This window comes from Quercus robur, chromosome 7 (assembly GCF_932294415.1).
Source record: "Quercus robur chromosome 7, dhQueRobu3.1, whole genome shotgun sequence".
NCBI classification, from domain to species: Eukaryota; Viridiplantae; Streptophyta; class Magnoliopsida; order Fagales; family Fagaceae; genus Quercus; species Quercus robur.
The window spans coordinates 12,056,543-12,072,411 of NC_065540.1; the positions used below are offsets into that span (position 1 = coordinate 12,056,543).

General features: G+C 32.4%; 1 protein-coding gene across 1 annotated transcript; it reads right to left on the minus strand.

Annotated features, from left to right (window-relative positions):
• Positions 1-10,997: 10,997 nt before the first annotated feature.
• On the minus strand, positions 10,998-14,027 carry LOC126692272 (aluminum-activated malate transporter 8). Its single transcript, XM_050387809.1, has 6 exons — positions 13,563-14,027; positions 13,320-13,460; positions 12,741-13,013; positions 12,223-12,350; positions 11,915-12,058; positions 10,998-11,552 (listed from the first exon to the last, which is right to left on the minus strand). Exons 1-6 carry the CDS (start codon positions 13,846-13,848, stop codon positions 11,049-11,051), a joined length of 1,476 nt encoding a protein of 491 aa, XP_050243766.1. The 5' UTR covers positions 13,849-14,027; the 3' UTR covers positions 10,998-11,048.
• Between the last annotated feature and the right edge of the window lie 1,842 nt (positions 14,028-15,869).

The window sequence follows — 15,869 nt, forward strand, 5'->3', positions numbered from 1 at the left end:
TTTGAACTACATAACATGACATAATTAAACGTGTAGGACCATTTTAAGAAGAGGGAGGTGGTTCTTATGACTGGCCAACCATGGCATTTTACACCAATTATTTTTAGGGGTGTTCATAAAAACTTTCAACTTTAATTATTTTTGGGAAATTGACGATGTTGTTACGGTACTTTCAAAAACTGGTTGACTGCATTGATTAACACATATAATAGCGCTAGCATCATATTTTATAGTATTTAGCACACCAAATACAAAAAAATCATCCCATCAAATATGTCAAATGCCAAATAAATTTGGCATGAGCCACAGTAACATTCTAATAATAGTAGTGTACAAAGAGATGTGGTATATATATTTGGTTATTATTATTATTATTTTTTTTTATATATTCAAACTCTCTTCATGACTGTTGGGAATTAATTAATAATTATTCAAACTTTCTCTCTCTTCTATTTCTTCAATGACTTTGGGAACAACATAAAAGAAATAATTAAAAAGAAGAAATAAAGAAATTTAAATAAAGTGGTAAAAAAATAGAATATGTGATATAAGGTGCACTATAAAGTAGTGTGCTAAAATAAATAAAGTAATTTTTTTATGTCAAAATAATATTTTTTTTAGGATGTGTATGCTTGCTCTCATCATTTTCATATTAAATCTTTTAATATAAAATATCTTTTGTGTAGATTAGTAGTTGACAATCTTTTCTTATTAATACTGGTTTTAAAAAAACCTTTAGAAAGGATAATGATTTAATTGGCTAGGTGACAATCTTCTCGTATTAGCATGGTTTGGAAAAACCTTTAGAAGGATTGATTGTTGTCATGGTTTTCAACTTCATCTCTTTTAGTAGCATACACTTTGTCACAACTTATACATTTATCAATTTGTGATTGGATTACATCGCTTACACATGGGACCATCATTGATACGTGGTGAAGAATAATTCAATCACTACTTCACATATGTATAAATTGTGGTAAAGTGTGTAACAAAGTGTGTGTCCATGGACTTTTTGTTTTGTCATACTAGTTTATTCCGTATATAGAAACTGCTATAAAAATGTATGTTAGGTTTGGAATCCTAGGTGAAAGGGTTTTATTGATTTGGATCCACGACAGATTGTGTTGCTTGGTACGTGGTAGGGGTAGGAAAATCATACTTTGAACTAAAACTTATCGTCAACATTACCTCCTAACGAAAATAAAATAGAAAAGTATGGGAAAAACAAATCATGCAGAGGACGTATGGCAGACTGGCAGTCCACTAACCTCTTTTGGTTTCATATCACATGCAGCCAAACAATTTTAAAGTTCGTAGAGAGTTTACATGGTGTTAATTGGTTTCACAGTGACCAGAGTCCACATGACCTGCATTTTCTAGGACTCATGGTTCTTCAATGGAGACCACACATGCAGTTTCGTACAGAAATGGAAAAAGACAATTGGAATATAGTGAAAGTAATGGAATATACTACTCTGAACCCTTGAATGATGCCTCGAGTACGGATGTACTAGACTTTCTTTCATCTAGGATTTGAATTACAATTCTAAAAAAAAACAAGAACCAAATATTATAATGTTTGACAAGTTCTAATTGATACCATGATTTTGTTAGTTCTTCTGACAAATCCAGTCAGCTATTCATGAATCTGACTATGATTTTATTTGTTAGTTCCTCTGACAACTTCATTCAGTTATTCATGAATCTGACATATTCTCTTGGTTATGTTAGTTAGTCCCATATATTTTATTGGTAACTGGCACATTATTTTTATAAGAGAAGAAGAATGTTCAGCTTTCTAATGTGGCTTGAGCTATGGGATTGCAGCTACTGCTTAATGTGATGAAAGTATATTCTATTGGTTGACACAAAGAACGACCATTTTCCATGGCTGTAATTGCAATGTGTTTCCCATCTTCATCTCTCTTCTGGTTAATATATATTTCTTTGCCAATCCATATGTAACAGCAAAATGGCGCATGCAGTAGAATGTTCAGCTTTCTATTCTGGCTTTAGCAGTGGGATTGCTGCCTCTGCATTACTTTGTCAAAGTCTCTGTTAATTAAGAGGAATAAAGTAATTTGCACTCGTGTTTCCCATGTTCTCTCTCTCATTGCTGTGCACATACAGAATTTTGACTGAATTGTTTTTAGCTGACCTCCAAGTCGGTTCACTGACATAGGTTGAGCCTGACTCATACAGGGACTTCGACCTTAATTAATCAGTTCGCTTACAGACACATTCATTATCACACATAATGAGTGATCAACGAAAAGTGATTGATGCATATAACCAGTTGTAAGTGTTCACAACAACAAATTGTGAAGTTTGTCGTGCGATGGATATGTATTTAAAATCATATATAATCAATACATAATTAGTATGCCTTTGCTAATTCATATGTTTAAAACAAATTTAAATCGAATAGAAAATTTTAAATTCAATCAACTCATATTCAAACAAAGAATGCGTGCATGGAAAAAAGAAAGAGAAAGAAAAAGAAAATAAAGAAGAAGGATGTTACATTTATATTTATAATCCATGTCAGATTTTGTGCTTAGTCACATGCTCTGAAATTTTTTTTTTTTTAATGGGTATATCCTTTCTGATTCTATACCTTATTCAGCCTTTGAAATAAGATAACTGGTGCTTATATTCTTTTTGCCTAAATTGAGTCATAAAGCATGGCCTTGAGTGGTGGACCTATATGTTAACTACTAAAAGCCCCCATTAATAGTGTCTGATATGTCCATATTAATAAAATATAAGCAAGTTGCACCTTTGCTTTTGAACAAAGAAAGTGGAAGGGAAATTACAAATTTAAGAGAGAAAAGAGAGGGTGGGTCATGAATGTTGTGCTAATCATAACTAGGTTCATTTTTTTAAGTGATTGTAGCTAGGAATTTTATACATTGTAAAAGTGATATGAATAAGACACACTTAAAATCGAAAGTTGAGGTCCATGTTTGCTGCACGTGTATGTTGATGGATCCAACATGCATTCAGAATTTTAGTGGGAATTCCGAGTTATATGATCATTCACTAGACCAAACAAAATACCAATGAAATCTGATTTTTCTTTTTCTTTTCTTATGTCTTTCTCAATGACTTTTACTTTCAAATTTTATTAATTTATATACAATTTTTTAAAATTTCACTTTTCGAATTCGAACTGCACTTTAATCACCTTTCGATAAAGTTGCAACACTTTGATCATCTTTCAATAAATAAGTGAATCAACAAAGTGTTCATCCAAGCACACATTGGCGTGTGAAAAGTGAATGGCTAAATTTGATTTGTACCAATTGGTATTTACAGAACTTGAATGTTGTTGATTGGTAAAATGATTGAAGAGTGGGGCTAGGAGAAAGTAGATAATGATTGCTCAATGACACTGAGTGGAAAGTGAGTGGCTCAAATTTGGTTCAGCTTAGTTTAGTTTAAAAGAGTTTGTTGTATCTTGTACTAATGAGAGTACCAATATATATATATTGAATTAGAAAATATTTTTAAAAACTTTTTATAGAAAAATTAAAAAAGTAATTAATATTTTTGATATTTTTCATAAAAATTGTATTAAAATTTTACTAAGATGATTTATTAACAAATACTTTAAGGACACTTATATATTAACCGAACAAAAAATTTTTAATGTTGGTCTTTCACTCTTTCTATGTTCATAAAGTTCATGTTTATATGACCAGTATTTTTTATTTGGTTTGAGTTTTCTCTCTTTAATTATGAAACCTATATTCGTTGCATTTATTTATTTTTCCTTAGATTATAATTTGCATGCATGGGGTTTTCTGTTTTATAAAATCAAAATTGTGACACGAAGATACAATGTTTGCTCAATTCAAACAATTTCTTGGAAACCAAGTAAGAGGCATGGAAAAAAACAAAGGAAGGATTTTATGGTGTTATCCACTGCTACCTACGTTAGCAAGTATGAAAATGAGAGTTCATATAATTTTGCTAGGTTCCAATTAGCTCAACTGGTAAAGTTCGTATTTATATGACCAATATTTTATATTTGGTTTGAGTTTTCTCTCTTTAATTATGAAACCTATATTCGCTATATTTATTTATTTTTCCTTAGATTATTGTAAGGCCTCGTTTTGGGGCCTAGGCCCAATAGGTAGGTGATTCTGGCCCAAAGAGCCCTAGATAATAAATTTGTAGAGAGCAGGTTACAGAACTAGGCCCTAACGAAGTGGGTGTTAGTTAACTTTGGGCCATACAACAATTGAACGTAAGAATATCTCCTTCATGTCCACTGGATATTCGGTCCGAGGAGACGTGTGGGTGCACCTCTGTTCCTGATCAAAGGCTATGGTCTTTCTCTCTTTCTTCTGCTTTTTCTTCTTCTTTTTTCCTGTTCCCCTCTTCATGGGGATTCCCTTCTCTTATATAGCCCCCTTTAAGTCATCAGGACCTTACACTTGTTGATCATCTGGACCTTCACTTGAGTGCCCGTCCCATCGGACATCTCCCCTGTCTTTCTGTGAGTGGTAGTGGCCAAGGTAACACTATTCGCTTGTCCTCTCCACATTAATGCGGCCAGAAAAGTAGTTGCCCTGCATTTAATGTGGCAGCTGTAGTCTCTCCCTTGACATCCTATATTCTCTTCCCTCTCCCGGGCTTGTGGGACTCATCCCTGCTACTAATACTCGTTGGAGCGATTCTTTATTGTTGGTAGGATGCATGTCTGAGCCGTACTTGGCACGTCCGAGAAGACATTCCTCCTCGGAACGCCTTTTAAATAAGTTTGGGCCCATAAGAATTGGGCTGGGAGCCCTTTTCGGCGCCCACACTTTCTCCTCAGACTGGGTTGAACTCTATAGGGGGCCCAATGCCCATTATTTGATCTGGGGACTTTACCCCTACAATTATAATTTGCATGCATGGGGTTTTCTATTTTATAAAATCAAAATTGTGACACGAAGATACGATGTTTGCTCATTTCAAACAAATTCTTGGAAACCTAGTAAGAGGCATGAAAAAAAACAAAGGAAGGATTTTATGGTGTTATCCATTGCAATGTACATTAGCAAGTATGAAAACGAGAATTCATATAATTTTGCTGGGTTTCAGTTAATTCAATTGGTAAAGTTTCTAATGGTTATATAAAAGATCTAAGATTCAATTTCCGCCTACATAAAAAACTGATTGGTGTCTTGGTTTGATAATAAAGAGTTATCATCAAAAGTGGACGCCATAGGTTGAAACCCTCTCTTAAAAAAAAAAAAAAAAAGAGTTCATATAATTTTGATAATTTTTCAACACACATAAAGAGAATCTTAATTAATAGTCTTTAATTAGTGAATGTCACAGCTTATAGTATTTTCCAACCCAATTATTGCTAAACAAGGATTATCTCTATTATTTATAAGTATTGTCTGCGTTTTTTTTTTTTTTTTTTTTTTTTTCACGTGTTTCAAGGAGTAATACGGCTACTGTTCATGCACTGTTCATGAACAGTAGCTGCAAAGGTTGACTTTTCAACGATGAACAGTGTATTCGTGCACTATTTACATACCCACAAATTCCACTTTTCAACAACTTTTTCATTAAAAATGGGTCCCACGGTACTATTCATACATTTAAAAATTATTTTGCTATAGTGTTTTCAGTTTTTCAGTTTCAGCAAAAATAAACTCAATCCAAACAGACCCATTATGGCGATATTTAATTTTGGCCACTCTATCTAATTTTGGACAAATTTCCCTGAACTTACTGCCTCTATATTTGGAATTGGAGACAACACTAGCTCGCATGCATGGGAAATCAAGTGGGAAACAACTCAAACCCCAACTTTGAAATCTTATTTTTCATTACTTTTCAGTTTTCCTTTTCTTTGCCCTGTCTTGAGCCAAGAACATGTTTTCTGAGTTTTCTCTAGACCTATTGCTTGTAGAGATAAGTGCCCTTTGCTATCTGGCTGATCATAGCTCATGTTTTCTAGACCCATTAGCTTGTAGAGATGAGTGCCCGTTGTTATCTAGCTGATCATAGTTGGCAAGTCTGTTTGAGAAATGCTACATCCATAATATTTTTACAACAAATTTTAAATAATATGTTTTTATTAGTTTTAATTTGAACATATTACTGAAATTACTTTTTTACTTATTAATTATAGTCAGTAACAATTTCTCATCTAGTATTTGTTATGAAAATTTTGTGTACATAAAGTCCATAAACTACGTTTGGACCAGTTTCCATGTCTACACAATTTTGAAAGAACAATACCATATGTGAATAAAAGAGTTCTCCAATTTTTTCCCCTTTCAAATGGGTATATCATATTTACAAGGGATGCGATCGAATTTATTGTTTTTTTTTTATTTTTTTGTTAGATAATCATAAGGATAAGAATATGAGGCTTATACGTAAAACCTTGAAGTATATTCTAACCCTTAAAATATGTACTTTTGTTTTATAGGCCTCATCCTTTTTCTCAGCTACTTCTTACAATTACTTTGCAAGAGACCATGAACACAAAATTTATTGGTAAGAGAGCTATCACATTACGTTTTGCAACAGCAACACCTAAGTTATACTAATGAGTTTTGTTTTGATCCTAAAACAATGGGTTCCTGATTAAGTGTATCAATTCTTTGTAATTCGATAAAATTCAAGTGGTAAAATTTATTTCCCACGCGTTTTGATCCCAAAACAATGGGTTCCAAAATCCTAATGGCTAATGGTCAACAACAATAATATCATTTTCAGGCATTTTGCGTGTCATCTTTGTAAAATATTTTCTTCAAAGCTCAACTAGGCTAGGTCCGAGTGAGCGTTGTTTCTTAAATAACCTTACCGGACCTGGCGGACAGTTGTTTTTACTGAATGATTTTTGGGTGTTGCAATACAAAGTGAGTTTCTCTACGTTCAAGTGAGTTTTATCAGTATTACTTAACAGAGTTGCAAATCCAATTTAAGGATGCATGGGCAGATGGGCTCATCCACAAGTTGGGTAGTGTTTGCTACGCACAACCTGATAATTTGTTATACACGCACTGTTATACATCTATTCTTTGAACTGAATTCATGGATTGAAAACACGATTTCACTAAAATCATGTGTGTGTATACGTAATAGGGTGTGTGAAGCAGTTTTTATCTTTACAAGTTATATTGTACCTCGGGTTTATTTTGTTTCCTACTGCATGACCTTTAAGAGCTTATACTAAATCAACCTGTGTGCCCCCGGTTTGGTTGTAAAAGAGCAACCCATCTATACCCAATAACCTAAAACACTTGAACCACAATAGTAGATAAATTAAAAAAAAATAATAATAAATAAAGTTATTACTAATTTTACAGTAAAATATTTACAAATTGATATAACCTATATATATATATATATATAAAACCGAAGCCTTTGCTGGCACCACAATTTTCCACGTCAATACAATATTTAAAAAAACACAATATTTAAAAAATAAAAAAATAAATAAAAATTATAACTCCTCACAACCCTAGCAACCTTACTCCTCTCTCAAGTTAAGAAATATAAAGCCACGGTTTCTGCAAACTCTCTTTTTCTCCAGACATAGGAAGCCCTAAAGCATTCAAGATCTACAAAACCCTAGCAACTTTACTCCTCTCTCAAGTTAAGAAATATAAAGCCATGGTTTACGGTATAGATTTTAGCTTATAAAGTTCAGCTTTTGTAAGGTTAGTTTTGTTTATATATTAATTAATACATAGTACTTTGTTTACCATTGAATACTCATATAATCAATTTCCAATTAAGTGTTCAAGAATTAAACCAAAATTCTAACTGCGCTATCATAAAATATTATTATTAGTATGAATTTTATGGAGTTACGGTGTTCAAGAATAAAACCAAAATTCTTTTAAATTATCTATAATATTTTGTCCTCTGAAAATTTTATCTCTTTGATTTTAGTATATTGTGTTTCTTAAGCTATAGAGAGATTTTCTTTGGTTTCTGCAAACTCTCTCTCTCTTTAGATGTAGGAAGCCCTAAACGCACGGTATAGCATTCAAGATCTACAACTCACGGTATAGATTTTAGCTTATAAAGTTCAGCTTTTGTAAGATTAGTTTGTTTATATATTTAGTCCTTACGTTTACGTTTAGGTTTAGGTTTAGGTTTTAAGAGATTTATATATTACTACTATGTGGCTGAATTTCCCGTGACATCAGTTTTATATTTTTAACCAAATACATCAGGAAAGTAAGAGAAGGCACATAAATATTTAGTCCTTACGTTTAGGTTTAGGTTTTAAGAGATTTATATATTACTACTATGTGGTTGAATTTCCCGTGACATCAGTTTTATTTTTTTTTTTTTTTTTTTTTTTTTTTTTTTTTTTTAATTTGTTTTATGTAAGGTTAGTTTGTTTACATCAGTTCTTTATCTCAAAGATAAGGCTTTTATTTCTACCGCAAGAACTATTTAGGTATGTATCCCTTGCAAGCACACATAAACTTAAATTGTCTTTTAATATATGCATGCTTTATTATTTTTTAATAGTTTTCCCGTGCATCGCGCGGGTTAGCGACTAGTAATGATTATGATTAAAATTATAAAACATTAATATTATTGCAGTAAAATTTATGATAAAACCCTAACATCACTGCTGGATATACAAAATGGAGGACAACACCAAAACTTTTTAGAAATTCAGTGTTGATCAAGCTTGTCAAAAGATCTGTAAATTATTGTATTTTGACAAAAAATACTAATCATGCAATTACTCAACTTTTGGAGATTCAGTTGAAAAATTAATGCCTCATATATTGTGGGGTCCAATAATTTGTGGCCCTAGTCCATTTTTACATTGGGGCTCAAGGCCCGAGCCGAGGAAGGTTATGGCCGAGGATAGATAATAAAAGTCCAAATAGTCTTGAGACACAGCCGAGGATGATTATGTCCTCGGCATATTCGAGGTCTCACTGGAAGGAAGGGCAAAAACGGTATAGGAACAGTTTGGGAAAAAATCTAAAATATCTAGGTCAATAGAGAGGGGTACGCTGGAAAGTATAACGACCAGGGAAAGCTGCCCTTATTGCCATTCAATACTCTGCACCTGACAGAGCCATACTCTCCAGCTTTTACAACCACCCCCAACCACTCTGGATATGGGCTGATGGGACAAGTATCAGTCTTGGAAAAGTCGATCTTACACGTGGACGAAGGATAAGGAATACAGGCTAGTATAAAAGGAAAAATAAGCAATCCATAGAAGGGGCTGGGAAAAATGGCCAAAAACCAGAGCCTCCCAACCGCCTCCTGGAGAAAGACTCCTAGGGCGAACACGATTTAACTATGTGTGAACACCATGAAAAACCCATTGTTTGGTGATCAAGGCCTAGCCTTTCAAACACACGCTTTATAAATGATATTGTTTGGGTCTTTTTACGTGAGAACCCAGTATCGTTTTGGGTCGTTACAAATCGTGTCCTTACATAACCTAATTGAAATCTTATTCAATTCAAAAGGATAAATATAGTAATATTTACAAATGACTAGGAGTGGAGTTAGAAATTTTTGTTTAGGGGACTAAGTTACAGTATTAATATATTTATCGAAGTAACCCTCCACACACACATATACACACACACACATATATATATATATATACACTTTTTTATTTGATAAGTTATATATATACACACACCCAACAAAAAAAAAAAAAAGAAAAACTTAGTATTTTCAATTAAAATTATGTTTGATGGTTATCTTTCATAAAATAAAATTCATTTTTATCATTTTCATAGTGAAATTCTTAAAATGTTTTATTTTCAATACAAATTATCAAATTTTATACTAAAGTAAAAAATCTTTCAATTGAACCAATAAAATTTTCAAAAACATGAATGATTCAAAACTTGGAGAAATAAGTTAGGGTTCAAACATATTTGAAGATATCTTATTTTACCCATTATGTGGCAACTAAAGAGATATTTTATGTGTAGTTTTAGTGACAAGATTTTTTTATAATGAGTCAATAATTTGTTAATCGCCACCTAACGAGAACGAGTTGAAAAAGATAGATTCAAACATATTTGGTGTTAAACTTTATCAAATATTTAACAGATACAAGAGCACATTTTACTATAAAAAATAGAATTGTGAAAAATAAAATTATATCTCTATATCTACTAAACTAATTATTTTTTTTTAAGAGCATCATTAATAATGCTAAATTCAAATATTTAAGGGGGCCAACTTTTATTTTTGTATACTAAATTTTCAAAACATTAAAATAATTATATATATATTTATTTCAAAACCCCCCACCTTGGACGGTTGTACCTAGCTCCGCCCCAGTAATTACTATCAAGATACCTTTTTTCGTGTTTGACTAAATAAACCATCAAGATACCCTGCATATATATCTGGAAAACTGGCATATAATAAGTACGTGTAAACATGATCTGGGTCACCTGGCATTGTCTTTTCGTTGGTAATGAAAGTTATATATAGTTCCATCTCACATTGTTTTTGTCGTTGTTGGTTTTTAACTTATTTTATTTTTATCATTCTTTATGCTGTGCTTGTGCATATTTTATTTCCGGTCCAACAATTAGTTCTTTTTTTTATCATTTAAAGTTATATATATATATATATATATATACAAGACAAACATAAGTGGCAAATTCAAATTTGAAAAGAACTTTGTTACAAAAGAAAGGAATACATATAATTAAAGGGAAAGATTTGCTAACATGTATAATTTCTAATTCCCTCTTTAGCAGTTCTCAACAATTTGTGAGAAAAATACTAGATTAGAGATGATTTTACTCAAAAGGTGAAGTACAATTAAGTTGAGCAATAAATGTAGGATCATGTTAATGGATATTCTTAGAACAATTGTTAATAAACTATATTAATAAAATTTAACACAATTTGTATGCGAAATATAAAAGGCTATCAACATAATCAATTGTTTATCATTTTTCCATAAAATATTTTTAAAAATAATTTCTAAACCAATACCCTTAAGGTATTTGTTAACATTTCACATAAATGTAACTAGCTACTCATTAACAAATATTTACACTTCCAAGTCATGATTGCCCGGGCTTTGGTAGCTGAGGAAATTCAGTTTGTAAAGAATATTCCTCGTTTGTCACATGCACTGTGATTATAACATGGTCATTATCACCATCCAAAACAGGTTTAATGCTTCCACAATGAAGTACTAGTAGTTGTGCTTGTGGTTTCTCTGGTGATACAGTGGATTCAACACTAGTACTCTTGAATTCTGCTAGGCAAGAAAGCTCATGGACTGATTCATAGATATTCTCCACACATTTTGTGATTTCTGTTAGTATTGAAGCAACTGAGGCAATTGGTACAATCGCTAGGAGGTCTGCATTCTCTAGTGAGACAGCTTTGAGAACCAATTTGAGTTCATCAATGGCAGTTTTAGAATTTTCCACATGGGATTTGGCTGTTGAAGGGTCTGTCATTGTTTTGATTGATAATGCTAATGCTTTTAGTGCCTTGCTGGCTTCTGAGCACATCTTTTTGCTTGGCTTTCGAATTTTATTTCTGAATTCCATTGCTGCCTGCAGAAGTATTATAAATTAGTAAAGCCCACAAATTTTAAATTTTATAATTTTGTTTAGTAAATTAATCATAGTCTTTTGTTAGTGATTCAAATAGTAAAAATAAAAAGTTTTCATGTATGTTTCTACTAGGTACATTTATTTCGAATAAAACTCTTTTGTCTCACTTTTATAGGATTTTATTTTATACTCCACTAAAGCAACCAAAGTTATATATATATATATATATATATATGTCATATTGATAAGGCAAAAAAAAAAAAAAAAAAAAACAGTAGGATATGTAGAAGATTTTTATCCATTTCTTTGGGGACAAAAGTTAGGTATATAGTTTGTACGTAGAAAGAATCATGATGATGTACCTGTAAATCAGAGTTGAAGTAGCCATTAAGAGCATCAATCCGATAAGCACATTGCCTAGCAAGAACTCCAATCTTCAAATATTGTTTCCATGGATGACAAAAGTGAAAACGACCATGTCCTGGTTCCCATCTTGCAAAATTTGCCTGCAGATAGTGTGTCATAGGATCACTAATCATCATTCTGGCTTAAAAAACGTAGTAGTAAAGTAAGAGCGAAAAGCTCAGCAAAAAGTGCAGATGTAAGTGGCATTTCATAAAGGTATAAGATTAGTGGAGGAGAAAGAAAATGCTAAAGGCGCTTTACTCACCAAGGATTCTTCAGTATTTTTTGAATTGAGGACACTTTTATACCCTTGAAGAAGTGCCTTGTCACCTTTAGAGGCCATAACATTCCCTTCATGATCCTCAGGATCCGCAAAATATTCACCTCCAAAACCTGTCAATGTCTCTCTACTTGTTAGTATCATTTCAAGATCAAACAGTAAAGTTTAATGAAAGAAAGAAAAAAATTCAGGTAAATTTAGTTACGAGCAATGTTAAAGACATAAAAAATTCCACAATTTATTGAGATAACAAGTTATGATTAATATAATATTGCTTTCATAATATGCATGCTTACCACGCGCTGGCATTACTTTTAATTAATGTACACCAATCACAATTTTAGTTTATTAATAATTGTGAAAAATGCTATGAAATTCTATGTATCACCAGCCCATACTGAACCAGTGATACATAGAATTTATTAATAGTTACTAACTTGCAAGAGTTTATTAATTAATGTACACCGATCACAATTCTAGTTTATTAATAGTTACTTATGTACCTTCTAGATAACTTGCAAGCTTTTCTATATTGGAAGCAATCAACTTGTGAAGGTCTTCACCGGCCCATACTGGGCAAACAAATATGGATACAATTATGCAGGTTGCTCCACCTATTCCAATTGTTGAGAGTCTTTCATTTGCCAGCTCTAAAATTTTGTCAACCCGATAACCCGTGACTGATACCAAGCTAAATGTCAATATAAAAATCAAGACCCCATAATCATATCTTGCCTTAATCCGTGGAATGAATCGTGTGAATGATGAAGCTGCAGCTGCACACACCAAAACAACTTGCATAAATAAACCAACCTCAGAAAAATGCTTTATTTTGTACTTCTTTTCTGTTGCAAAAGAATACGAAAGAATGGGAAACTTGGGATTTCACAAATATTTAGTATTGAAATATATATTAGGTAGAGTCCAAACTGTCCTTCTAGGATATTTCTAAATAAAGAAAATGTTAAAATTACTGTAAATTTTACTACACAAATTTTACAAACTACGTGATGCGGCCGACAATAAGAAAAAGTTTCAATTATATTTTATGTTAGAGGTACACATTAATTTATAAAACTTACTGAGTAAAAAGACAAGGAAGCCAAGGACAATGGGCTCTCCTTTCTCTCCAAAGAGACGTGCTAAGTGGTGAGCTCCACACCCTAGAGCACCAGCGGATAATGTTGCACAAGCTCTATTCAAACCTTTGCTGAGAGTAGCACCTGGACAGGAACAAAAATAAATATGTACATTAATTGTTGCTTAGATATTTAACCATGTATATGATGGTTTGGTTAATCTTGCTAGTGTCTTAAATAACTTACCAACAGTGAATTCAAAGACAACTACCACTGTTAGCACAGCCCACATTCCTGAAACCCCAAAACCATTATATAGAGGTCTCCAGTAGTATAACAAGGACACCAGTGTGAGAGCCAGTCCTACTTTTAGTGAGTGCATGACTCGTCTTGGGTCGTCTTGTCCTAGCTTCTTTGTTGTCCTTACAAGGTTTACAGCGATGTTCTTGAAATTCAAAGGCAGGGCCTTAACCCAGTCCCAAGCAATGGCTAAATGCCCAGCCTTCTCTTGTGTTGCTGACTCAATCTCCATAGCTATAATAGAGTTGGTGGAATTAAAGCTACTTATAATTAACTGATGCAAAGGTTAATTACCAAGTCAAAAAAAGCCCAAAGCTAAACTTTTTGAGGTGGTTTTGTATTGTAAGTAGTGTACCTAAAGCGAGGGTGAAGAGAAAGCTAGATGCTTGGAAGAAAATGGCTCTTGGTGGGTGTCTCTGTCTCTCACTGTGGCCAAAATATATATAGGAAGAGAACTTTGGTTTCGTGCGTTCTAGATTTTTTTTTTCCTTGATGAAGTTAAGAATATTTTATTGGACACCTGTGTTTGTGTCTTTTGCACAAAGATTTTCATAAATAAAGGGGCTTCAAAAAAGTGGTTAACTAGGCCTTAATTGGATCTGAGGTTTGTAATGTATTACTACAGTCCAGAAACAGCAGCCCACGAATCCTTGTAAAAGAATTCGGCCACTCTTCCAAACAAATAGTATTTTAGAAACCCTCCATTTGTTGGTTTCCATGGAAATATTTTTTGAAAAACAAAATTTTTTTATAAATATTTTTTTTTTAAATTGAAAATTTATTTTTATTTTTTGGTATTTGATTGCACCAACCCAAAAATGAATAAAAACTATTTTCTATTATTTGACTTGCACTAATATGCTCATGTCACTTGTTGGTCGGACTTAAATTGGGGGTTTAACTATTAGACATGATCTGATTGACTTAATACTTAGAAAATCATGATTAACCTCAACCCTTTTGCTCAAAATAATCCATAATCCCTAGTGGGTTGGGTTTGTCGAGCCCTCTTACTTGTTAAGCACTCTTAATTTTCATAGGAAATCATTAATATTTCTTTTAATTTTAAATAAAACAATGTTCAAATTCAAAATTTACTTAAATAACTAAGTGGGAAAGTGATGGGAAAACAATTAATTTGAGAAGAAATGTCGTATTGAAAAAAACTTAATATTCAATAAACATTGGTCAATAACTTTTCAAAATAGTTAATCACTAAAGAGATAGCGCAAAGATAGAAAAGTTTTCATTAACATAGTTTTATTTATTTGTGGTGTGGAATTTATTTATTTATTTATATTTTTTTGTAATATGTCTAACATTTAATAGTGGAAAACATTTTAGTTATTTATTTATTTATTGGACTTAATTAGTTTCCACTTTCCATCCACTTCATAAAATCAGTTTTCCATTTACTTGCCTTTTCTACTGTCACTAACAAAAAAAAAGTACTAATACCACTTTTTTTTTTTTTTTTTTTGCTGAAAAAAAGTACTAATACCACATAAAAAACAAATTTGCATAACTTTTATTATACCTTATATGTGACGAATTGTGAAGGATAGGAGAAAAATGTGGTAGGTCGACATCTAGAGACTATTTACCCACAGGAAAAAGTTTCCATAAACGCGTACAAACGTTGGCGTCTGGCTTGTTGGGTCTCATTCCCATGCAAACTTAAACAAGACTAAAACGGAAAAACCTAAATTCCCTTAGGCAAGACCTACCTAAGTCCACGACACGCATCGTATTTTGTATCCCAGTGTTCACGAGCTCGATATGCTGCATGGTTTGGACTTCGGGTTTTGGCCCTCAGTAACCAGATGGTTGACTCAGTTTGTAGATTTAAATTTGAAATTGTAAAGTAAAAATTTGTGACTATCTGCTACTGCTAGCAGATTGACTAAGTTGACTGTGTTCATTTGCATTAATTAATGATTATTTTAGAATCATTAGTGTACATATTTTCTTTCTTTTCTCCTTTTACCTTTTGATTTTCCCTTTCTTCTCTCAACCTGGCTCCCTTTGTCCTCTTCTTTCTTGGACTGACCATGGGTTTGTATATTCTAAGTAGAGGAGAAATGTGTCATTGGCTTCCATAGAATAGAGCATAGAATATATATATATATATATATATAGAGGGGCGGAACTATAGCCAAGGGTGCCCCATATTTTTTTAAAATCCTTTATATTACCTATAACTATTAAACATTTTTAAAGATATAGCCCATAAAAATAGGGTCAGCCCCCAAA

Bases quoted from the DNA above. Each gene is read 5' to 3' on its own strand.
- LOC126692272 (XM_050387809.1), bottom strand. From the start codon at position 13,848: ATGGAGATTGAGTCAGCAACACAAGAGAAGGCTGGGCATTTAGCCATT. The intron at 13,014-13,319 runs GTAAGTTTTATA...TGGTGTGTGCAG, and splicing joins CTTCCTTGTCTTTTTACTCA to CTGCAGCTTCATCATTCACA. The intron at 11,553-11,914 runs GTACATCATCAT...ATACTTCTGCAG, and splicing joins ACTTCAACTCTGATTTACAG to GCAGCAATGGAATTCAGAAA.